Source organism: Camelus dromedarius, chromosome 32 (assembly GCF_036321535.1).
Source record: "Camelus dromedarius isolate mCamDro1 chromosome 32, mCamDro1.pat, whole genome shotgun sequence".
Taxonomy (NCBI): Eukaryota; Metazoa; Chordata; class Mammalia; order Artiodactyla; family Camelidae; genus Camelus; species Camelus dromedarius.
In genome coordinates, this window is record NC_087467.1 from 21,151,135 (window position 1) to 21,174,891 (window position 23,757).

Genomic DNA, 23,757 nt, shown 5'->3' on the forward strand with positions numbered 1-23,757 from the left:
TTAAGTATTGTTTAGTCATTAAAACCTGTGTTTAAAAATAATTAATAGCATTTGGAGGTCATAGAAATAAAGGGTAGAGAAAAACCAGAATTTCATTCAAAATTAATATGTGTGAAAAAAACACTGGATTGAAATATCCTGAGCTGTTAGCAGTTATTATTCTGAGTGGTAAAATTATGAGTGGTTGTATTTTCTTTAACCTCGTATTTTTTGTTCAATGAAAATGAATTATTTTAAGGAAAAATATATGAAACTTTCACTTATCTTAACAATTTACTAAGATAGGGTAAAGTCGCAAAGAGAGGATTTTATAAATCAGAAAGTACCAGTGTTAATCTTTGACCAGCTAATGAAATGAAGTTGTTGAATAAGGGGGGGGGGGGTGCTGTGCGCGGGTGCACGTGTGTGCACATGCGTGCACACGCGTTAGTGTATCGTAAGGAAATATTTTGTTGGAGATGGTGCTGAGGGAAGTCTGGGTCTTGTTTGCAGTCTGGGGGCTCCAGAGACACTGAAAGGACAAAAATTAGTGGGAGTTGGAATAGGGTGGGAATTGATGTACAGGGTTGGCAGGAACCAGTGGTGTTTGAAAAACTAAAACATAGCAGAGACTAGAAAGAATTGCAGTGGCACCCATCTTGCAGAGGAAGAGCAGGGGTTATTCTAAGAAACCTCTTGCCATGTGTTTTTGCACAAAACGCATTCAAATGACTTTGTAAGTTGTAAGAATTCAGGTGCCCTTTTCGGGGTCATTTCTGGGCTCCCCACACTTGGCCTGACCTGCCAGCAGTCAGCTGGCATGGTCACATCTCAGGAGTGTGGCAGCATCAGGGACTGGGAAGTGATTCTCGCCTGCATTTCAGAGACATCCGTGGCTCCTGAATAATCACCATCAAACATCAGCAAAATCCTCTACACAGATGAGTGAAGATGTTCCTTTTCATCAAAAGTCTACCATTTACCTGTGTGTTTACTACAAAGGGGTAAAAGAAAGAACCCAACTAATGATTACTGTGCATGTTGCCAAATTAAATACAATTTAAAATGTTCAAATAGATAAAAACTAAAGGGAAGTGAAAATCTCAGTATAAAACACAATTTTTGCTTCTAGAGAATGTGTATAAATGGTAAATCGATAATGAATAGCCAAATAAGATGAATTCTAGTAATTGTACCCTTATTTGGGTTTCTGTCTTTCACAACACACAGTAAAATTCGTAGTAAAGAATATAACCTTCAGAAAGCATTTGGCAATTTAGAGAGGCATTTGGGTATCTGATCAACAGGTACTCAGAATTCTGAATTACGTCTAAAATCCTCAAGCGTTACGTCTGAGAGGAAGAACAGGAAGAGCCAAGCTCATGGGGATAGAGTCAGGACACCAGGACGCGGTCTGTTCACACTCCTCCTGGTCTAGACTCACCTGTGCCCCCCTCATTCAGTGTAACCCTCTTATGGTGCAGGTGAGTTATTTTAATCCTCCGGAACTCACGCTCACACGGGCTGGTACTTATGTACATGCTGAACGTGTGTCTCTTCATTCATTTAACAAACGCCAAACGAGCAGCCCTGAGCCTTGTTCCAAGTTCTGGAGAGCAGAGCAGCAAAATTTCTCTTCTTGGGCGGAGACAGCACACCCTGTCCGGCCGGCCTCTGACCGGAGACGTCGTCGTTGGACTCCTGGTCGCCATTCTTCCGATTCTTCACAAATGACCGAGCTCGGTCACAGAAGAGTTCTGGGATTCAGGTTGCTGTCACCCTAGTTCATGCTACTGTGGATGGGGTTCAGCTGCAATGGGCATTAGTCCTATCACACTGTAAATTCAGTCCAGAGCCACTCGGATCCCCCCACAGCGACGTGCCAGGCCCCTCCCCGCCCAGAGGGGCTGTGGGTGGCGGCAGCCGGTTCGTCAGGAACCCGGGTCCTGAGAGCACAGCCCCTCACGAAGGGTGTGCGCAGGCTCTTAGTCATGCAGACGGCAGGTCTGACTGTGGTCACTGGGTGACATTATGATCCCTGGTTTCCTGTAAGAAAAGGTCTCGTAAAGGGTCTGCTTCTGTCTGGTGGTGCATTTGTAGTGAGCCAGTGACACCATTAACCTACAGTAACATTGGGTACCAGTTTCTGGACCACAGCTCTGGAAGTGTGAGCGACGGTTGTTTCCAGTTTCATTATTAACTTGTTGTCAAGAGACTTGGTTATTATCCAGGATGGCAAAAGAAAAGCAGATTGCATTAAGTGATAATTTTGTGTATTTTAGCATTCTGTGCTTTCTTTATCAGTTGAATTTTCTTCTTCTCTGCAGTGACTCTGTCTCTTTGAACTTTTAAATGCTGCCTTTAATTGAGTTTTCACTAGTTGGATTGTATTTTTTCATATGAAATTCAGAACATCCTTGTTAATGATTTAAATACATTTCTTCACAGGACCAAGTTTGATTTTCTGTGACTAGCACCATTTTGACCAACTCATTAATCCCAGTAAATAGACTGAAATTTGAGAGTTATGCTCTAGAAGTATACCTGCCCTGCCACCAGAACTAGGCTTCTGAAAAATCATGTGTTAGGAAAATCCATGGTTGAGGAACAAGATGGAAAGCAGTGGGGAGAGGTGACCTGTGACATCCCTAAAAGAGTGTGTCTCCAGTCTGAAAACTGTAACAATGAAGTGCCCCATAAATGGGCCATCAACTGCATAATCATATTTTAACACAGTAATAACCAGTATTACATAGTAACTGTCATTTACCACCTCTTGCTTGATAGAAGCTTTTCGAGATCTTCCATTCCCAAAATTTTGAGAAGATGCTTATTGATGCATTTCCCCTGTTCCAGGAATTAGGCCTGTTAAGAGCCGTTGTCCCACGTGTCTGGCTGTGTAGACGACTGTTCAAAGCCTGTCTGATTTTAAGGCTCAATTTTTCTCTCTTTATTCTAATTCCTCGCCCAAGTCCTATCTTGTGCTACTTACTTGGTTCACTGGGCTGCAGAGTAACTTGGCTGCTCTGAATGAGAAAGGCTGGGAGGAACCTTTATGTAACCCGCACAGCGTGCTTCAGGTGACCTCTCCCTTCTCCCAGGAACCATGGTGACTTCGCCTCGGCTGAAGCCCATGCCACAGGCTGGCTCCTCCTCACAGGAGAGCACCCCGTCTCCTGGCTTTTGTCCTCATTTTCCTTCACGTTGACTAGTTTTATTGCAAAAACCCCTATTTCTCCTCCATATTTCACTTGACCTTGGTTTTCTATTTCTGACCCCAGATCTCTCTCTCTGTGCTCATTCCTGATAGGTTTGTCTGGCCTTTCCAGTCCTCTGTGTCTGAAATTCTCCCAGTGACGTCAGAGTTTTGGCACTAGAAACGTAGGTGCCCTCCCATTTTGAACAAAGAGAATTTGTGGTTGAAAAGAGATCATGGTAGCCCATTTTAATTAACTTCAATAAATAAACAGCACTTCATTTCTAGAGCCACAGACAGTCATGTGTACAGAGAACAGAGCAGCAGCTCAGATACGTGAAACCTGCTATTCATACTCTCCTGATACCCTGTCAGGTAAAGAAAGCGCATTCTGCTGACTTATTTCCTTCTGATACTTTTTCTCTGAATCAGTGTAATCCTGTTGATAATATACTTGATTTAGTTTGTTTTCAATCATTTTTCTTGTTTGGAGGCAGGATGGTTTGTTTTGTTTTGTTTTCTGAAAGGTTAAATCTCTCATTCAGTTACTCTTTTCCAAAATGTTGTTTTTTAAATACCAGGTCTGTTTTGATTCTGTTTTTTTTGCCCATCTGGCTTACAGTCAGATGGTGACATGTTGTTTCCATGGGCAGGCCTAAGCATTCTGAGGCAAATTACGGGCTTTTCGTAGAAGGGGATGTTCTTTTTTATAAAGAGCTGGCAAAGATTTTCATTTGAAATACGGTAAACTAATAGGCTGCTGGTGTCCGTCAGGAGCTCCCAGGGAACTAACTCCTCCCCGGCAGTGGAGGCGGCGTGCTCGGGAGGACGGGCGGCTTCGCGCTGGAGAGCGGGCGACGAGGCTCGTGCGCGCCCCCGCGGAAGGGGCTGGCCGGCTTCTGTCTCAAACCACCGGTGTTGCTTAGGGACACAGCTTTGTGTGGACTGTCTGGCTCTCGGGCCGCTTGGAAACCTTCTGCCGTGGCAGTATCCGTCTCTTCCCTTTCATGCTGTGGCGCGGTTAATCATATTTACACATGCTTTTCTCTGTGCCGTGAGGCGCTCGTCCACGCTGGGACGTGCAGGCTTGCCGTTTTCTAAAGTGCATCACTTTATCTTTGGTTTAGCCCGAAATTGCAGCAGCGAGTACGTTTCCTCCTGGGATTGGAGTGTAAAATAGGGGAAGCAAATCGAGGCTGGCAGTGACTAATGACGCCTCTGCAGAAGTCGGCACGTCGGGGCTTCCGCGCATGCATCCCGCAGCCTCTTTGAGATCAAGGCGTTTCTCCCGTTCCCTCCTGAGCCCAGCTTGGAAGGGGGGAGGGGACTTAAATATTCCTCCTACTTGCTTTCTAAAGACATCAAATTCAGAGTACACAAATGTGTTACATGACTGATAATTCCCAGCTAGCTTCCTTGTTTAATGAGCCATTTCAGCTGCCTGAAGGTATTGCACATACCATAATTTTAATCAGTCACATAAAATTTATGAAGCTGAGATCTCAGTGAAAATTAGCATGAATTAGAACAGAGTTTCTCGGAGGACTCCAGCCTCTGGCCACCTCGTTCCACCGTTAGTGTTCTGGAAAGGGCTCTGTGTCGCTGGTGGCTGGCCAGATGACCACCTTGCTCGCTTCAGAGCCTCAGTCCGCAGGACTGTGGCTTCATTGTTGTTTTGTTTTTGCTTGTGGTCAGTATCTGCATGTATTTCCATAAGTCCCTTACACAGACACACCTTTACTTCAGAAAGTTCCAGAGCAATTCCTTTATTTCTCTCTTGAAAGGCTTTATTTAAGCTTAAAAATGGTTTCTGGAACCCACAGCACAAGCATCCTGTTGCACCGGCTAGATTACACGCATACAGTTTGCTTGGTGCCTTTAGAAATGTGGTCTGAAAGAAACCGCTACACTCCCCCTCTTCGATTCATCTCTCAGAGCCTGTGCCCACACGGAGAGCAGCAAGATTTGTGTTTTCCAGCTCATTAAACTGACAGCAGAAATTAGTTTGCGGTATTAAAAACTAAAAAGTTAAATTACAGCTACACGTGTCCTTTACGCAATGGGGCATGGGGAAGATGGTTGATTTTAATGTTTGCCATAATGGAGAATTTAAATTACAATGTTTGTCAAATCTCTAATCTTTGTTACAGAGTGGAATATTAATTACGCTTTTAACTACGAGAGGTAAATAAAATGGGCATCTAAGACCCGCCCAGGGGTAAACTGCAGATTACCCACAACATGACCGAACGCAGTAAATGTCAGTTTTGTCAAACAAATTTAGAGGAGCAGTTAAACTATTAGCTTCCTGTTGTTCCGGGGTCTTTCTTGCAGCCGGCGACTGGGAGCAGCGGGGACACTGCACCGTGTGGAGGACTAAGCGGGTTAAATTGAATCAGGAAGATGAATGAGGTGACGGCACCGCAGCCACACTCAATTAGTTGATAACTGTCGATTAACTTCTGTAGGTGGTTTTGAATAAACAGCCGATTAGCTGTTGCACTTTGGAGGGATTTGGGGAGCCAGCGCGTGGGGCAGTGGGGTGCTCTGTGGGAAGGAAATTTCCCGGCTCTCGTTATTCCCTGTCTTGGACTTTTGCCGTTTTACACGGAAGTGTCAGGAGAGGCCACCAGAGTTTTCTGTGGGTTTAGAGGAAAAGCACTGAGGAATGGTCCCACCCTGGTGTTTCTCTTGGCGGTTCTTGTCTGGAATCACAGCGTGATCTGCGATGCTCTGCAAACAATGAGCAGGATCCAGGTCACTGGGAACCCATCCTTGGGAAAAGAGCACTGTCCCTCCGTTCTTAGCATTCAAGAAGAGGAAAACTTTCCAAAAATGACCAAAGCCAGGATTTCCTCTGGCTTGCTCAGGGTGTGGAAGGGGCGCTGAGCCAGGGAGTCCTCTCCTCACAGGCAGCTGGATGTAGCCTCTCGGGGCGGTGATGGCAGCCTTGCCTCCCGAGAGTGTGTCTTTCCTCAGCTCGGGTTTGTGCAGGTTCTCATCCCATGCTTGCTCTGTGCCACCTGGAGGAGGCATCACATGGTGTGCTCCTTAGGTTACTCCCAAGAAGAACTGCACGTCTTGATATGCAGTTGTTGCAGGAAAATGGGGCTCAAGGATGGTCTTGTCCCAGGTCTTGGGTGAGCCCTTGGGATGCGCCCCACAAATAAGGGTCCTTGGCTTTGTGAAAGAAAGAATTCAAGACTGAGCCATAGTAAAGTGAAAGCAAGGTTATTTAGAGAGATACACATTCTAAAGACAGAATGCAGGCCGGGGTGCGGGGGTGGTTAGTTTTTATGGGCTGGGTAATTTCATGTGCTAACAAGTAGGAGGACTGTTCCAACTATTTTGGGGAAGGGGCAGGGGTTTCCTGCATTTGGGCCACCACCCACTGTTGGCCTTTTATGGCCAGCCTCAGAGCTGTCATGGCGCCTGTGGGTGTGTCATTTAGCTGCTAATATATTACAATGAGCATATAATGAGGTTCAAGGTCTACTGGAAGTCGAATCTTCCACCATCTTGGGCCCAATTGGTTCTAATCGGTTTATATCATATCCTCAGTGCTGTGTCATTCTTTTTCAATATGCATGTCAACTTGCTTTTGGGGGCATGCAGACATTATGTAATGCAAGCCATTTATTTATCAGAATCCTTGTAAATAGCACAGCTCGTCATAAAATACTCTTGTTTTTCGTTGTACACACACACACAGGGATTCATTTTTCTTTTGCTATTTTGAAAAAGTTAAGAAATTTATGCTCAACGCTCTCACTGGCCACATTGGGGCACTCCCCAAGTGGAAATGTCCCATTGGGAGCAATTGTCGGGGGAGAGTCAGGAAAAAACCCAGCAAGCAGTGGGGAAGGCAAGGCTTACAGTTTCTGTGTCTTTGCTCCGCAAAGCCAGAACTGGCGGAGTTTGTGCAGGGGAGGCGGTGGGCCGTCTCCTCTGGTTGTTGCTGTTTACCCCGTGAACTAACAAGTACTCCTCTGACAGAGGAGAGGGAGGGACCGACGGAGGTGACGGAGATAAGAGAAAATGGAAAATCCGTTTTCCTAAAATGTGCTCACTGTTTTATTATTCCCTGCTTGGCATGATGTTTCTTATCCAAGTATTCTATCTCAACCTCTCAGCTTCCCCTCCAAAGCCTTCCACAGAATGACTCCAGGCCTTCACTATAGGCAGCTCAGACCCCATGTGTTTTGCTAAAAGTTGGCTGACAAGTTATAAACGCTGAAATGCACAGCCATGTGATAGTAATTGTGAGAATTAATTATTCTGTTTTGTCAGGATGAAATGTTAAGAGAGCTTCAACTCAGTGGCCTTGAATTGCTGGGTCAAAATTCAACCCGTCTTTCCAGTGGACATTGTAGCGAGTCGTTTTCAACTCTATCCATCTTAATTTAAGTCTTAAATAGTACAGACTTTTTCATGGGATTTTCGTAGATCTCTCCATCAATAGGGGAATGAAAGGCTGAATGTTCTCCTTGTGACTCAGGGAGCAGACCCTTCACAGTAGCACCTCCCCGCACACAGCCACCAGAGCAACCCAAAGTTCCAGGGGTGAGAAGGAAGCCTGCCTGTGACTGAGGATGGCTTGGGCCGTTTTTGCTGTTCCCTCCACCCCCAGGGGTCTTAACTCAAGACTGCTTGAGCTCACACTGCTCAGGACAACGCCTCGCACAGTCTGCAAACTGCGACTTATGTCACGTGTCACTGTGTGTCTGCTGCCGTGCCATTTAATGAGGAGGAGGGTGGGTGTTTTATAAATGACACAAAGCCACACATCTCTTCTGTATGTGTAGTACATGCAGGGGAGCTTTCGAATCCCTCCTGCGTGTGTCTGACCCCCCTTAGCTCTCGGACGTGAGGAACCCCAGAACGTGGCACGGATTTGTTGTGTTTGAATTAGTTGAGGGGTGGGGAGGGGGAGGGCGGTCCTTCTCTTTCTTCAGAAATCAAAAGAAAGTGCAGTACCTGCTGGGTGCGTATCCCCTGGAGGTTGCCGGCGCCATTCGGCAGACAGCGCCCAGATAAGCAGATGGCTTCTTCAATGATTAAACCCAATTTTTCTAAAATGCTAATTAGTAGAGAAAGATAATTTGAAAGTCTGTCGTACATTGCAGGAAGTGTCTTTCATGTCTGCATTATTTGCTCCTACAAATCACACACTATCACCTGAGTTGGCTCAGTTTCTCCCTTTTTATTTAAATCATGTGACTCTTCAGTTATCAGAAAAGGGGACAGACAGTTAATGAGGGGGAAGGAAAACCCCCCTTTCAGGATGAAATGTGCAATTAAAAGGCAAGCTATTTTTCTGTTTTCAGAAATCAGCCCTCTTGTTCCTTTTGAACTCTATTCAGAACTGTCACTCTGGTGGCTTTGGATGGCAAGTGCATCTCAATTCAATTTTTTATGAGTTTCCATCAAAACATGGAAAACCCAGTTGTCCCAATGAAAGTTAGTTCTGACTCTGAGCTTGTCAGACGGGAGGGCTTGGTCGAAATGTATTGGAAAAAATGAACTAAAGGAATGGAGACCTGGATTTTGTTCTGGTCTCCTGACTTTCAGGTGTGCGTCTTCGTTCACAACCCAGACTCAGGCATTCTACCCTTCCTCATTTATTGTGGAATAAGCTATCCATCTTGTGGAACATCCCGCGTTCTGAGCGGGGCCGATGCACGCGGGGTGTGTCATTTAAGGTTCCTGTGACGTGGCGCCGAAACGGGTCCAGGCTCCGAGTGTCGGTGAGAACCGTCCCGGCAGCACTTTGCACTTTGTGTCACGGTGTCGGGAGGCTCAGATTGATTAACAGGGGTTCGTGCTGCCAACCTGATCCATCCGTTACAAAGCTCTGCCTCAGCCTTTCCCTTAATGGCTTTTTAAGCTACTGATGATGATTGCCTCGATCTGTTATTTTATTAGGGGTTTCAAGATGGTGACATCCTAACTCTGTCACTCCATCCGCATGTATTAAGTGTCCTCTCTGCTCAACTGTTTGGTTACCCTGAAATAGAGTTCCTATAGGAAACTTGAGATCAAAGTTTGATTCATTCCCTTTGTTTTCCAGTTTCAGAATGGACTGGTTCCGTAATGCCCTGATCCAGTAACCAGTAGTACCATTATGGACCTAGGGATTTTTGTGTATTTAGTATGTGTGAATGCTTTGCAGTAATGAGTATCTGTGTGTTCAGGGCATCTCATCTTTGGCCAGTAGGAGCCCGTTCAGGTTGTCTCTTGTGTTCCTTGGACATGACTCTGGAAATCTTTGGGAGCGCCCCTGTACAACAGGATATTCTCAGCTCACCCCCAGACTGGAGCCGGCCCTTTCTCCAGGAAACCTTGAGGGCTTTTGAGCAGACAGTGGCATGTAGAGAACACTGTCCGGGTGCAGGGGTGCCCACTGGACCTGGTTGCTTCCAGCCCGACACCCACTGTGCTCACCACCACCCTGAACCCCTCTGTCTGCTGCTCTGTCTGCCGGACCTGATGCACCGGCTTCTAACTCATCCCTTTGTCTCTGTCACTAGGAAGAGAAAGACCGCTGGGTACAATGAAGTGTAGGAGGATAGCTTTATAACCTCAGGGTAGGCAGTGCCCTCAGCCTTCGTGGACAGAGTCGTGTGCTTCTGCTTACCAAAAGACACCATCAACAGAATTTTTAAGCAAGCTCTAGATTAGAAGAAATATTGATATGTCAGGCACTAGTAGCCTAATTATAAAAAAATACCTAGACATCAATAAGAAGAGACAAACCCAAGTAGAAAAAAATGGATGTAAAATATACATGGGCAGCTTACAGAACAGCAGTGTAGGGCTGGGTAGCGTTTGAAATCTATTCAGCCTCACACATAATCAGATATGTGCAGATCTACACAGTATGAGTGTATTGTTTCACCCATCAGACTGGCAAACGTTCCTAACCGATATCAAGTGTTGGTGAGTATATGGGAAAACACAAGTTGTTAAACATGACGATTAAGTAAAACTTTGGGGTTACTTTTGAGATTGCATTTTAATTTTGAGAAAAATTCCTCTGTTTCCCATCAGTCCCCCCCCCCACATACATAAGGAATAAACAGCATGTGAAGGCCAGATGATTTGCTTTTCACGTTTCCAATAATGAGTAAAAAACCTTTCGCTACCACTGTTCCAGATTACTAAGATAAATCCAGTTTGCTTTGCTTCATCTGTAAAAAAGAGAAACTTACAAATTCAGAATCAGTGCTAAAATTTTTAAGTGTGATTTTTATATTTTTCCACAGGGAAAAAGGTGTTGTTGACAATAAAGTGACCATAGTTTAGAATAGGTTAATAAGCAAATGAAGGCCTGGGTTGGGAGAGTGGTTGGTAGGTAAATATGTGTTGTAGAAAGGCCAGTCAGTCAGCGATGACCGTGGGAGTGCCTGTAGGTGATGAAACATTACAGTCCTGGGTGCTGGTTAAATGCACTGGTTACACTAGCTGTGTTGGTCTTCTGTGGCAGCTGTAACAAACTGCTACAAGCTTGGTAGCTAAAACACAGCACAAGTGACTCACTTACAGTTGTGTCAGTTAGAGGTCCGGCATGTCGCCCTGGGCTCCAACCTAGGTGTTAGCACAACTGCACCCCCTTCCGGAGACCCCAGGGGAGAACCTGTGTCCTTGCCTCTTCCAGCTCCTGGAGACCACTCCCATCTTCAAAGCCAGCAAGGATGAGTTCAGCCCTCCCCCCACCACCTCTCTCTGACCTATTGTTCCGCCACTTAAGATGCGCTGTAGTTCCATCTGGTCCCCAGATAACTGAGGACAATCTCCTTATCTTAAAGTCAGCGATGCCTTAGCTCTCTTTTGCTCTGGGACATCACGTATGCTCACAGGTTCCAAGGTTAAGAGGTGGGCGTCCCTGAGGGGCCATTCTGTCTATGAATGGACCCTGGATCCAAGCACAGAGGGACATCTCTTTCTGGGTTAAAGCTGGTGTTTCCCGTGCCGTCTCTTTCAGTGACTGTGTTTGTGCAGGTTGCTAGAGCCCCTAAAGAAACAGGTTGTATTTGCTCCTGAATAAATCAATCCGCAGCTGTATTTTAAACTTGGAATAGAGTGAGTTTGTTAAAAATGTCCATCCTATATGTTTATGAGCTTCTGAAGTATGTAGTTCTGCATACCCAAGGGGTCGTCTGGATTTTAAGATCAAGTCACTGCTTAAATTTGGATGCAGAACACACAATGTTCTTGTTTATTGGACTCCACCGGCTTGCTCTGTTTCTGTTAAGCTGGCATTCCAACTTTTTAGGGAGCTTCACAAACTCTGTCAAGAGAAAACTGGAGGTACGATTCCAATGTGACATGCATTAAAAATTCCTCTTTCTCACTTGTATTTATAGTCTGATGGAGGATCAACAATATACCAGTTTAGTCTTGAGCAGAGTGACAGTTTTGAAACCATTAAACTTCAAGGTAATGTGCACACAGCAGAATTCAGAATAAGCCGCCGAGGAGCAGGGACTCGCTGTCACAAATGTCACTCTGCTTCCATTCTGCTCTGTTGTGGATGGTCCTCACCTTGTCTTTCCTGTGCCATCGCTGGTTCAGTCCCTCTGCATTCATACCACCCCGATGGGAGAAGTAAAATTAAACAAAATATGACTAAGGATGACAGATACCGTGTCTATTACTTTCACTGCTGCCTTTTCTCTTCTAATGTTTAAAAACCTTCGGCTGGCCTGGGACAGTATGTAGGTGCTCACAGGAGCTGTGAGTTAGTCCCGAGTGGTAGACGCGTCTGTCGGGAGGGCTGTGTCTGCGGGTGGCTCTTGGCGAGCAGCATGTGTGTGGGTGGGTCCTTGCCACAGTCTCTGTTTTCAGAGGAGGCCAGCTTGAACCTTCATCCAACAGTTACCAAACAGGAGCTCTCACCCTCCGGGCCAGACAAAGGTCGGAGGGGAGGGAATGCGGGAAAGCTGGACTCGTAAGGAATTCCTGGTTGGTAGGAAAGATAACCTAGGGAGATGGGGAAGATGCCTGAGCAGGTAGGAAAGTGAGGGAGAGTGATAATTAAATGCATTTCATGATTGACCCAATGGCCTCTCCTCCAAGGAAATAATGTTAAATTCAAGTTAGAAAAAAAAAGTTGTTTTTTTTTAAACGCCTCTGTATCACTTAGAAAAATTCAAAGAAAACATCTGTATCCCTATTATGTTTTCAATCCCAGGGTCCTTTTCATTCTTTCCACAAGCTGAAAAGCTACAGGATTTAGCCATGAAGAGGGCACGTCATATCCAAGTAGTGACCTAGGAGCCTTCGAGTCTCCAAATGTCCATCAGTCACTGTCTCTCTGTCTCTCTTTTTCTCACACACACACACACGCATATACACAGCTACGTTATTCCTATATTTTTTATAATCAGGAAATAATGTATTATGGTTAACCAGATAGTTGAAATAATGGGAACAAATAGATGTCTGTATCGTCACCTGCCAGTCCGGCTCTAGGACAGGGACATCCAACACAGAAAAGAGGCAAAGCCCCGCCCTCACTCAGCGACACTAACACTGGCCAGAAGCACAGCACAACGCCTATTGGCTGAGGTCAAAGCAGTGGCTCTCAGCTGCCCCCGGGAAACGCGTGCCGTCAGGGAGGGGTTCCTTCGGAAGTCAGGGCTAGGAAGTTCGCATCAGTCTAGCCCGCGACCGTCAGAGCTGCAGGTGCTCGGGCCCCTCCAGAAAACAGCAGGTTCTGTTCTTAATGCTGCTGGTTCCCAAAATGAAGCATAGGATATTGAAGTTATGTTTGTTCCCACATGTGAATTTAACTTGTGAGTCCATTCATCTTCTTGCTGTAAATAATATAATCCCAAGCCCTTTCTTTGCTGTAATTCGAGACGACTGTCACCGTCAGGGAGTCGTGGAGCAGATGCACATCATGGTTTGGAGGTGATCCCGGGTTGTGATACATGCAGTTGCAGCTTTTTTTAAAAGAAGGTCAACCTTTTCCAGATATTTCTTCAACCTTTCAAGTTGGAGAAAGACTAATTTTTTAATTATTTAATTATTTTAATAATTTTTAATTATTTAACATGACTGTTATTTGAGCCTCTTCCACATGAAATACGGGTGTGTGTGTGTGTGTGTGTGTGTGTGTGTACGTGTGTACAGAGATCCTGGCAGCTACTTGTCTAAGAGATCCACAGGGTTCTTTGCATCCCTTGTCTGGTGTGTGTTCCTTGCAGACACCCTGACTGGTCCGTGGAACATTCTAGGGCATCTTTGGTATAAGGTCACCTGAAATAAAGCTGAAGCCTTGAGTGATACGTTAATAAAATCTGCCCCCACTTCTCAGCTGCAGGAGGGGAAGGCCGGTGTCTAAGGCCTCCTCCCAGCCTGTCTTCAGCCACACCGGCCTGTCGTTTCAGGTCATCACAGGGTCAAGAGGTGAACTCTGAAACAGAGACCCAACAAAGATCAAAGCCCTGGCTTGTCTCGACGTGAACTATTGTTTGTGATTAGCAATCGCCATGTTTACTAGTCAGTGAAAAGCAGGAGGCAGTGGGGTGGGTAATGAATGCGCCCCATAGTTCTATGTCTGCAAGACACGGGTTGGAGTGGTTTCTTAGGTGGTGATTCCATGAACAGCAATGTTAGAACGTTCTCATTTTGGTCAACAGCCACAAAGTCCCAACTGACAAAGTAAACTAGCCTTTGTTTTCTGTGTCCGGATTTAAGCAACCAATAAAGTTTGCTTAGCGATGCCCATCACAGTCTCATGAAGATGTTTTCTCTCAACACTGGAAATAATACCAAAGGTCTAGAGTTCTCTAGCCACGTGGCCTTGGGCAACTTAGCACTACCGCGCCCCGGTTTCCCTCTCTCTAAGACTGGGCTCGCAACCACAGGTTCCTCACTGGGCTGTTATGAGAATGGAGAGTTAGTGACTGTGACGCGCCTGGTGCCCCCGCGGTCCTACGGAAGTTTCTGTGGTCATTACTTTCATTGTTTTTCCATTTGCTGCTGTAGTGCTTCATCTTTTGCTCTAATGTTGGGACATTTTTTTTCTTTCCCTTAAAATTTTACCTTTAAAAACAACATTATCTGGTAGTTCTCACAGATCCATCTTCAAGAGGACAGCCCCCTCTTCATTTTGGTTTTTTCAGCTGGATCTTGGCAATTTGGTGTAACGTGTGCCAAATAACTTCTTTGACTCAACCAGTAATTATTTCACCCCTACTGGGAGAAAAATTAAATACCTCTTCTTCAGTCCAGCCTCTGCCCTGGTCCTTAATTAACCAAAGCACACAATTAATGGTGGAAGCCAGAACCAGAAAGTCATTTGCCTTTTCATTGAAATTTGCAATGCCTCAAGTTTTACCATCCCTGTAGAATTTTAAATGACAGATAGTTTAAAAATGAGGACACTTTTTGTATAGCCAACAACTTATCTTCAGGTCAGTGTTACCAAGTCCTTCCTCGGTTGCCATCTTTGTCAGCATCATCCAACATGGCAGGACCTGTAGTGGGGCAGAGGGGCCGGTCGTGCTCGCTGGTGAGCCATGTCCCATAATCCCGAGTCGGAATAAACCAGGAGTGTGACTAGGGTCCGCATTGAGGTTGACCTTTGGATTCCTCCCCTTAAATCTGCTTGGTACCCATGGCAAACATGCCCTTCCACCCCCATCCTCTCACAGGCGGCACTCAGTTCAGATTCAGGGAGGGAAAGAAGAGGAGGAGTTACCTCTGCCTTCCTTCCAGCCGTGCTGCACGTAGTCCCCTAGCTGGCTGCCGTGTGTCCCACATCTCCTCCTTCCATGGGACACACCCATGGAGAGATCGTGCTTCATGTTTATTTTACTGGTGCTAATTCATTCCTGTCACACAGTTAATAACTTGCCAGGAAGTTCCCTTCCATTCCCCTCACCCTCATTCCTCGTGTTGTATTTTCATGCCAGGAAAGGAAAAAAAGAGAACTATTAGAATATAATAAGCGTGAAGGACCGTCCTTCTAATTTGAATTCATTCCACATTTCTTTCCTTCTCCACTTCTGTGCTAGTGGGAAGTTTGGCGCTATAACTCATTTTTTTCTCCCTCCTATTTTTTGTCCCAGGCAGTATTGCAGTTTTTTCAGTAGACTTTACTTCTTAGAGCAGTTTTAGGTTTACAGCAAAAATCAGGCCAAAGGTCCAACAGGAGAGCAGAGAGTGTGTGTACACCTTCTGCCCCACCCCCACACACACAGCTTGCCCCTCTGTCAGCATCCTGCACCAGAAGTGTACATTTGTTACAACGGAAGACACATCGTTATCACCCAAAGTTCATAGTTTACATTAGGGTCCACTCTTGGTGGTGTACATGCCGTAGTTTTTAACAACTGAATAATAACACGTACCCACCATTTAATATCATACAGAATAGCTTCCCTGCCCTAAAAATCCTCTGTGCTCTGTATAGTCACCCCTCCTGCCCCACCTGGCAAACACTTACCTTCTTACTGTCTCTGTAGGTCCGTCTTCCCAGAATATCATAGCGCTGGAGTCGTACAGCACGCAGGTGTGCATTGCGTGTCATCTTCCACTCCTGTCCCTTCCAACACAGTTAAGTTTCTAAGTGCTGTATTAGTGGAGAGCAGAGAATACTTAGTTTCGGCCACATCGTCTTTTTAAACTTTTTGCTTTGAATGATTTGACAATACTTAGAATTCAAATAGTTCCCATAAAATCTGGATTTCTGGTTTCTCCTGAAGTTAATGATGCCTGGGACCTCCCTGAGGCATCAGTCCTCTGGAGCGGAGCTGCCGTCCCCTCCCTGTGCTCCTCCGTCCAGTCTCCACCACTGCTTACTGTCTTACATCTCCTTCACTCATGTCCGGGACCTGCCTGGCCCCTCGTGAGACACCTGTGTTTGTGGAATCTAAGGAGAGGAAAAATGTGGTTAAAAGCTGAGGTTGTTGCAGGAAGGCTTGCTTAGGGCTTGTGAGCTGCGTTTTGAAGGCTCACAGACATAGAGTATGTGTTTAATGGACGTGCGCTTAAAGCTGGAGGGCTCTGACTGGACCTCTGCTTGGTCTGAGCACACTCTCCCAGGTCCTTCGTGGCTTCTTGTGTGCTTAAAGATCAGCAGTGAAACGTGTAGCATGACATCACTGGAGCTAGTGCCCACGCGTGGGGATTAGAAAGGAGAAAGATCTGTCCAGTACAGGCTTAGCTTTTTGTGACACTTTGACTGTCATTTCCTAACCTATAAGGATTAGAGGAACACAAGCAAGAGAAGACAAAGAGAGAAGTCTGGCGAACTTGACTGCATCTCTCTTTGTAGGCAAAACAAAAGAGAACTTGGAGGCAGTTATCTGCATAAATCAGTCCAAAGCAAATCCAAGAAATTCCAGCAAAAAAGGGATGTTTTGCCTGAATGATGGCACTCATTATCTCAATCCTTCACTTCAGAGCTCCTGGGGAGACCCGGCTTGAGAATGCTTCTCCAGGGAGCTGGCGGACTCAGAAGTGCAGAGCAAACGTATTGTAACTGTAGCTGTTTCTCTCAGGCCGGGACTGCCTCTGTCCAAAACACCTGTTGAGAACATCCAAGCCCAGACGCTCCTCTCAGACTAGCATGATTGGCTGGAGGAAACGCAGCTCTGGAGAGGACGATCGGAGTCTGCACTCTGGTGCCCCGAAGAGCCATTCCCGCTTACTGCTCAAAACCTTTACAGCTTTAACACTGGCATAGACGTCATAGCTCATTTTCATTTCTCTGTTTAAAAATGTATCTTTTTCCCAACAACTTTTAGCAATAAAAAGGGCAACTTATTAATGAAACCCTTCTGCCTTCCAAGGATGAAATTAAAAGATTATTGTAACTACAGGCGAGAAAGCATTTGGATTATGTGGCTTTTGAAAATGATAATAAAGGTTATCCATATGGTCCAATGTTGTCAGTGCCTCCCATTGCATTAGTGATCTCCTAATGGGGGGGGTGGTTCTGATTACGTGGCTCATTTTAAGTTCTGCTGTGTCCTAGGTCAGTCAGCGTCGAGATGATTTACTAGAAATAGCTGCTGTTTTCCTGTGTAAGCGCTGCTAAGTGCTTAAGCAGAATTAGAATATTTAGGATATTGTGTCTTGGGTATTACGGTGCCATGGTCTTCTTTAATCCTCTCACTTTATAACTTCTTCATAAGCGTCTCTAATTCTATTCTTGTCTGTCCTGGATGCGTCAGACAACCTCCGGTGATAAAGAGCTGGAAAAGTGTGTTTTATCTGTGTATTTGAATGTCAGTTTCCCTTAGGTTTAATGCCTTTTGTTCGGGTCTCTGTGACTTAAGATTATGAGCTTTTGGTGGTTCGTGAGCATGATGGAGAGGCCAGGGTTAAACTGTCTCCAAAGGAATTACAAATCTCGCCGCCTTCCAAGTCCTTTCTGCGTCTGTTTCACCGAGGGAGGGGGCCTGGGGACGCAGTCCTCTATGAAACTTTGCAGGGAAGCCAGTAATTTGACTTTTTTTACCTTCTGCCCTGTTGACCAGCCTTGATGGGGAACTGCTTTGGGTTCATTTGGGGTCTGGCCCAGTGTCACAGCCACCTGATGGATATGCCCATCAGCGGTCTCTGTCCCCCGCAGGCAGTGTTACAGCGCCTCCCTTCGCGCTGCGCTCCGTTTATGCTGGCATCACCCCTCGCCAGGTTTGTTCTTTGGTTCTGCAGCTGTCCCTTTTAGACTCACTCCTTGGATTCAGTTTGGCTTGGCAAATACTTACTAAGGGGGATTGACTCTTGACCCCTGAGTATGGCAATGTGGAAAATAATTTAGTAGATACATTATGACCGTGTGGTACCTGGGTCCTGCGCCGTTTTAATTCAGCTCCTAGCAGGAGAAGCATAAAGGCGTGTTCCTAATGTCACTGAGGGTTTTGTCGAGGACAATGAATGTATTTTCTCCTTGCGTCTCTGCACTTGTCAGAGAACCTGACGCTCCGTGTGACGGAAGAATACCACTCACTCGGTAGAAGTGATTCCCGATCATCGGTCGGTTCACACTTTGTACCCACGTGCACGTCTACATAATGAGCTCTTTGTCCGAAGGAAACTGGCCAAGAAGCGGAAGGAGACGATGAGCAGCACACGGCAGGAGATGACGGTGATGGTGAGCTCCATGGACAAGAGCTACGCGGAGCAGGGCACCAGCTGCGACGAGGCTTTCTCCTTCATGGACACGCACAACCTGAACGGGAGATGTGAGTGCACGCGCTTCCCCGGCTCCCGGGCAGCTCCCGGCTCCCCAGGGCCCCCCGTAGTGCTGGGGTGAGGGGGTGGGGTGGTTAGGAAGCAGAACCCCCCGACAGCATTCTTATGCCCCTTCCTAGACGACCCTGGAGATGTCCCTATGTGCCGCGGCTCCGTCGGAGGCCGTGGGCCAGGTCAGGGAGCACAGGGAGCCACGGGCCATTTCTGTAGTGACCTGGAGCCGTGGCACCAAGGCTGCCCTCCTCCCCAAGAGGAGGGCACTTGCTTGTCACCCTCCCTTGTGGTGTTTAGCTCCTGTTTGTGTGTGTGCCAGGTGTGGAATTAACACAGGGGAAGCCTGTTGGAAAACAGTTTGCTAAATGGCAGTAACAAGCTAATTGTTTATTTGTTTAGCTGACAAGGTCTGCCTTTATTATAGGGCTGTTTGTGGCAGGTAATACATTAAACTGTATTTCCACTTAAGAAGGCTTACATTTCACGCCAGGTGAGGCAGCCGAGCTCAGCTAATACCTTCCTACGCTGCCACCTGCGATCCAGGTCCAAGGCATTATTTTAGGAAGCTGACAATTACTCGGATTGTGTGAAATACAAAAAGAGCAGGTTCTGGGGCCCCAGTGATCTTCTCTAAAAACTAAATCCCATGGCGCAGCTCAGCTGGGTTCAGGGTCAGAGGTTTCCTTACCGTGGGACATCCGTGTGCACAGGCTGTTGGACCACGTGGGGAAGGACTTGCAGGCATCTCGGTTTCTAATAAAAATAAGGCCGGGGATGGAGAGAAGCACAGAACCATGGTCTCTGGCGAGAGAGGCTGAACTCCGCGCAGACCGTGCGTGCGCCGACCTGACTACCCACTTGGCATGTTCTGATGCCGCATCTCCGGCCCGGCGTCCTCTCCCATCGCACACGCTGTAGTCAGCGCTCTTCCCGCGCCTGCCTTTCCCAACACTCAGCAAGGCTTCTAGAAAGCTTGTTTCTTTCTGTCCACAGTGGCCCCTGGTCAGAGGCCCTGTGTTCATTCATCTGTGTGCACACCCGGCCGCTGGTGTGGAGTTCCACCAGACACTGGCAGGGCACACTCCTCATGATGACCAGTGTCCTCTGCCCTTTCATGGCATCCTCAGTGCAGCTGGCAGAATCCGGGGCACTTGGTTTAACCATGAACTGCCTCCCTTTTTTTATAAAATTTTCTCTGCTTTTTTGTAGCAAATATATTTTTCATTAAAAAAAATATGTAATGTGTTTAATGGCCCAAATAAAGCAACTTAGAATGCATTTGTGTGGGCTGGGTGGGAGAAGTCCTTCCCACAACAGACAAGATAAGAATTTTTGTCACAGCTCTATTTAGCGCTATGAAAGCCACCTTTCCATGGAATCAGTGACAAATGTCCCATAGGTATTTATTAAAAAGGAGGATTTTTAGGACTGTTCCAGTTCTTTGGGGGATGAGGGTGGAATTTAAGCCAAGTTTGTGATTATTGAAAGGTCATAATGTCCTACTGTAAGCTATACGGATGAGATAAATCTCCCAAGATTATGTTTTACATGTATTTACATCTGAAATTATTCTCATTTTATCTGTTGGTCCCCAAGAAATAGTAATAGTCCTCATTTAAGGTTTCATTATCTTGGGAGAGCAAAGAAATCTCAATAACAACTAATATATCCTAAAACCTTTAAGTCTGAAATTAAAGTTATTAGGCCATTTCAATATCGATGACTTTAACATTGAAACATTAGTTAACTGGGGATTATGATAAAACTGCATATAAGCATGACCTTTATTATCTGCTGTTAGAAATAAGATGGACTGGAGGAAAAATACAGCCAAAATCTTATAACAAATTTCTGTCAATGCAACAAGTGGAATAAATCTTGGTTTTTGTTTTAAAAAAAGAAAGAAAAGGAAAAAAGACTTTTTGTCCTAGCAGTTATTTCTTGAACATCAGTATGAAAGGGACCACACTGACACATGTTCTTGCCTTCCAGGATAGTCCATTAATTCTCCAAACCTTCTGCTTCCTGGTGAAATTCCTCACAAATAAATTTACTTGGAATTACCTGCCCAAAGAGCAGAAATCTACATTAGCAGTTTCTAGGCGTTTGACGTTTGAGCAACAGGGAATATTTGCCTCTGGACAGGAAATTTAATTTGACATTTACTTTTTTAAAAATGTATGTTTCTGTGGAAATCCTAAAATGCCCACGCAGGGAGGGCTGCTGCGGAGGCTGGGATCAGCATCCAGGGCTCACCTGCCCTGAGGCGTTATTTGATGCCTCCCATCAATACCGCTGGTAGAGGAAACACAGCAGGAGGAGTTCCATTCTCTTCCCACTCTCCTTGAATCCCATCCGTGGGGAGTGACCCTAAGGGTAAACTTTGTCCCGATACCCTCTTGATGCCTTTAGGGTAGGAGCGTAGTTACTGGGAAAGGAAGCTTTCAGAAAAGGTGTTCTTCACCATAAAGAAGAATAAAATAATGCCGTTTGCAGCAATACGGATGGCCCAAGAGATCGTCATTCTAAGTGAAGTAAGCCAGAAGGAGAAAGACAGATACCGTATGATTATCACTCACATGTGGAATCTGAAAAAAAAAAAAAAGGGAAAAAAAGGACATTATGAACTCATTTACAAAACAGACTCGCAGACATAGTAAATAATCTTATGGTTACTGGGGGAAGAGGGTGGGAAGGAATAAATTTGGGAGTTTGAGATTTGCAAATGTTAGCTACTATATATAAAAATAGATTTTAAAAAACAAGTTTCTTCTGTATAGCACAGCGAACTATATTCAGTATCTTATAATAACTTTAATGAAAAAGTGTATGAAAACGAACATATGTATGTGTATGCATGACTGGGACCTTGTGCTGTACACCAGAAATTGGCACATTGTAAATGACTGAACTTCAATAATTAATTAATTAATTAATTAAAAGGTGTTCATTAGACAACTAGGCTTCCATCCCCAAACCTATTACAAGTCTGGATACGTTTGAGATCTTTCAGGGTTGGGAGGCAAGCAGCTTTTAGGAATGAAACAGTGCAAAGAGTGAAGGTGGAGAATTTCAAACTAAGCCCGAGCATTATGAGAGTGGAGAGTAATCTCTGCCAAAACAAACAGGAGTTTTACTTAAAAGGGGGAAAAGTAGACATGTATAGTGGGAATGGGTTTAATTTTTATCCAAAAAGAAGTATTTAAGATATATATTTTTAATTTTTTAATTTTAATTCTTATTTTTTTATTGAAGTGTAATTGATCCATAATGTTAGTTTCAGGTGTACAGCAAAGTGATTCAGTTACACACATACATACGTATATATACATTTTCAGATTCTTTTCCATTGCAGCTCATTACAAGAAGTTGAATATAGTTCCCTGAGCTGTACAGTAGGTCCTTGTGGTTTATCTGCCTTATATATAGTAATGTGTATCTGTTAATCCCAAGCTCCTAATCTATGAATTTATTTTCATATTTTTAAATATATATAAAATAAATATTTATAAAAATATATATAAATACATTTTAAAGGTGAAAATAAGCATAGTTATTTTGTATCTGCTTTGCACATTTTTACAGGACAAACTAACATGTCAGTGGGTAACAGGCATCATGCTCACTGACCCTGGTGTGTTTTACAGATACTCAGGTGTTTTGTCCTTATCTTCATCAGTTGCTCTCTTTTTACCTGGCAGCTTACCACAAATATACATTCTAAATGTAATACGTCTCTATTTTAGAAGAACTTATAAATGACAGGCAGCTTGTGCTCTGTTTCTGGTTCTGCCATTAACTAATTATACAGTTTGAAAATATGAACACAGGTGAAAACGTTATCTGAAGGGACCGGCTCCACGAGAGGGAAAGTATATTAACATGTCAGAATAGAGATGACGCGCAGGAACCACAGGGATGTGGTGGTGCTTCCCGTGAAGCAGCGATGTCGGTGGGCATTAGTGTCCTGATCAGGAACTCAGCGTCAAATTAATCATATAACTACCATTAACTCATCAGAGGAATTAAAACGTACACTTACATCCAGCTTGAGCACTTGAGCACATTCAAATCAGTTATCTTTACACTTTAATGAAATTAAAGTGTTTTTAAAAGCACTAATCAATTAAGATGTTGACGAGAGTTTAAAAATATTTTAAAATAAGAAGTATCCACTTTCAATGGAATCAGACAAATTGGATGAGATTGACTTTACCTCTTAATAATGGGAGGAAGAGAAGTTGTAATCGTTAAATCTTGAGTGTTTCAGAGGAAGATTTGGAAGAAAAATAGGCATTTTTTAAAAGCATTTAAATGACTAACAGAACAGAACATAGGCATGCAGTTTCACCTTAAAAATAATGTGCATGGAACGTCTCCTTTATTCTTCATGAAACAGATCACAGCATCGTGAAAAGCTCTCTGAAAATCCCAAGTAAGAGGAAGGCGAGGGTTTAGCAAATGAAAAAAAATTCAGAATATTCTCCACAAGCCATGTGTAGATAATTCTCATACTCTTAGTTGTTTAAAAAAAAAATCAGCTCAGCATGATTGCAGAATCCCAAAAGCAAAGGCTGGAAGTCAAAAAGGAAGTCTAATGAATTTCTCCGTCCAAAACGGTGGCCGTGGTTGTGGGGTTTTTCCTTCCGCTGTGGGGCCAGGTGTGCGATAGAAGGTGGCATGTCCTCTAAAGCACACGTAGCTCCCCGAGACTGCGGAAAGTGACGGCGCTGACCACACAGACGTGGGTGCGTCTCCGACGGGTCTTGGGTCAGCAGTGCGCCCGGCACGGTGCCCACGAGTGAGCGCAGGGCGGTGTTTCCAGGTGTTGCGTCTGCCCCCCACTGACTGGCCTTTGTCTTATTTACAGCCGTGTCTTCACCGTCGTCCTTTACGATGAAAACGAACACACTGAGCACATCGGTGCCTAACTCCTATTACCCAGGTAACGGGTTTTTCCACGTTCCATCTCTCCGTCGCCCCGAGACCCCGTAGCAGTCGGAAGCGGCCAGCGCCCACTTTGCTGTCCAGGCTGATGGAGGGGCTTCGTGTTTGATGTGCTGTAGCCCAACGCTTGCTGCGGTTTTCTGCGGGGAGACTGGGGGGGCCTTTCATCGTCATTTACTGTTCTTTCTCTTTTTACTTTCTCTGCCTTGACCCGCTTATGATGTTTGACAGACCCATTTGTGCCAACTGCAATTTTAGGTGAGAACATTTCCCTTTATCACAGTTTATTACAGGAGTAATTTAGAAAGTCCGCGGCCACTGTGTAGGAGACGGGAGTTTTAATTTTGCCTGATGTGGGGATTGTAACCGGGACAAGGGGAGTGGTAGGTGGTCTGGAGGGGTGGGAGGTGGGCATATAAAATAACTTT

The 23,757-nt window shown here is 45.1% G+C and overlaps 1 protein-coding gene across 3 annotated transcripts in view; it reads left to right on the plus strand.

The window, feature by feature from the left end:
* PTPRM (protein tyrosine phosphatase receptor type M) overlaps positions 1-23,757 on the plus strand; it is a 605,094-nt gene that overhangs the window by 459,859 nt on the left and 121,478 nt on the right. For all 3 annotated transcript variants that reach the window (XM_031439160.2, XM_064481603.1, XM_031439166.2), the window contains 2 exons: positions 18,227-18,378; positions 23,253-23,327. In XM_031439160.2, coding sequence (XP_031295020.2) covers positions 18,227-18,378; positions 23,253-23,327 — 227 coding nt within the window. The remainder of the gene's footprint in view (positions 1-18,226; positions 18,379-23,252; positions 23,328-23,757) is intronic.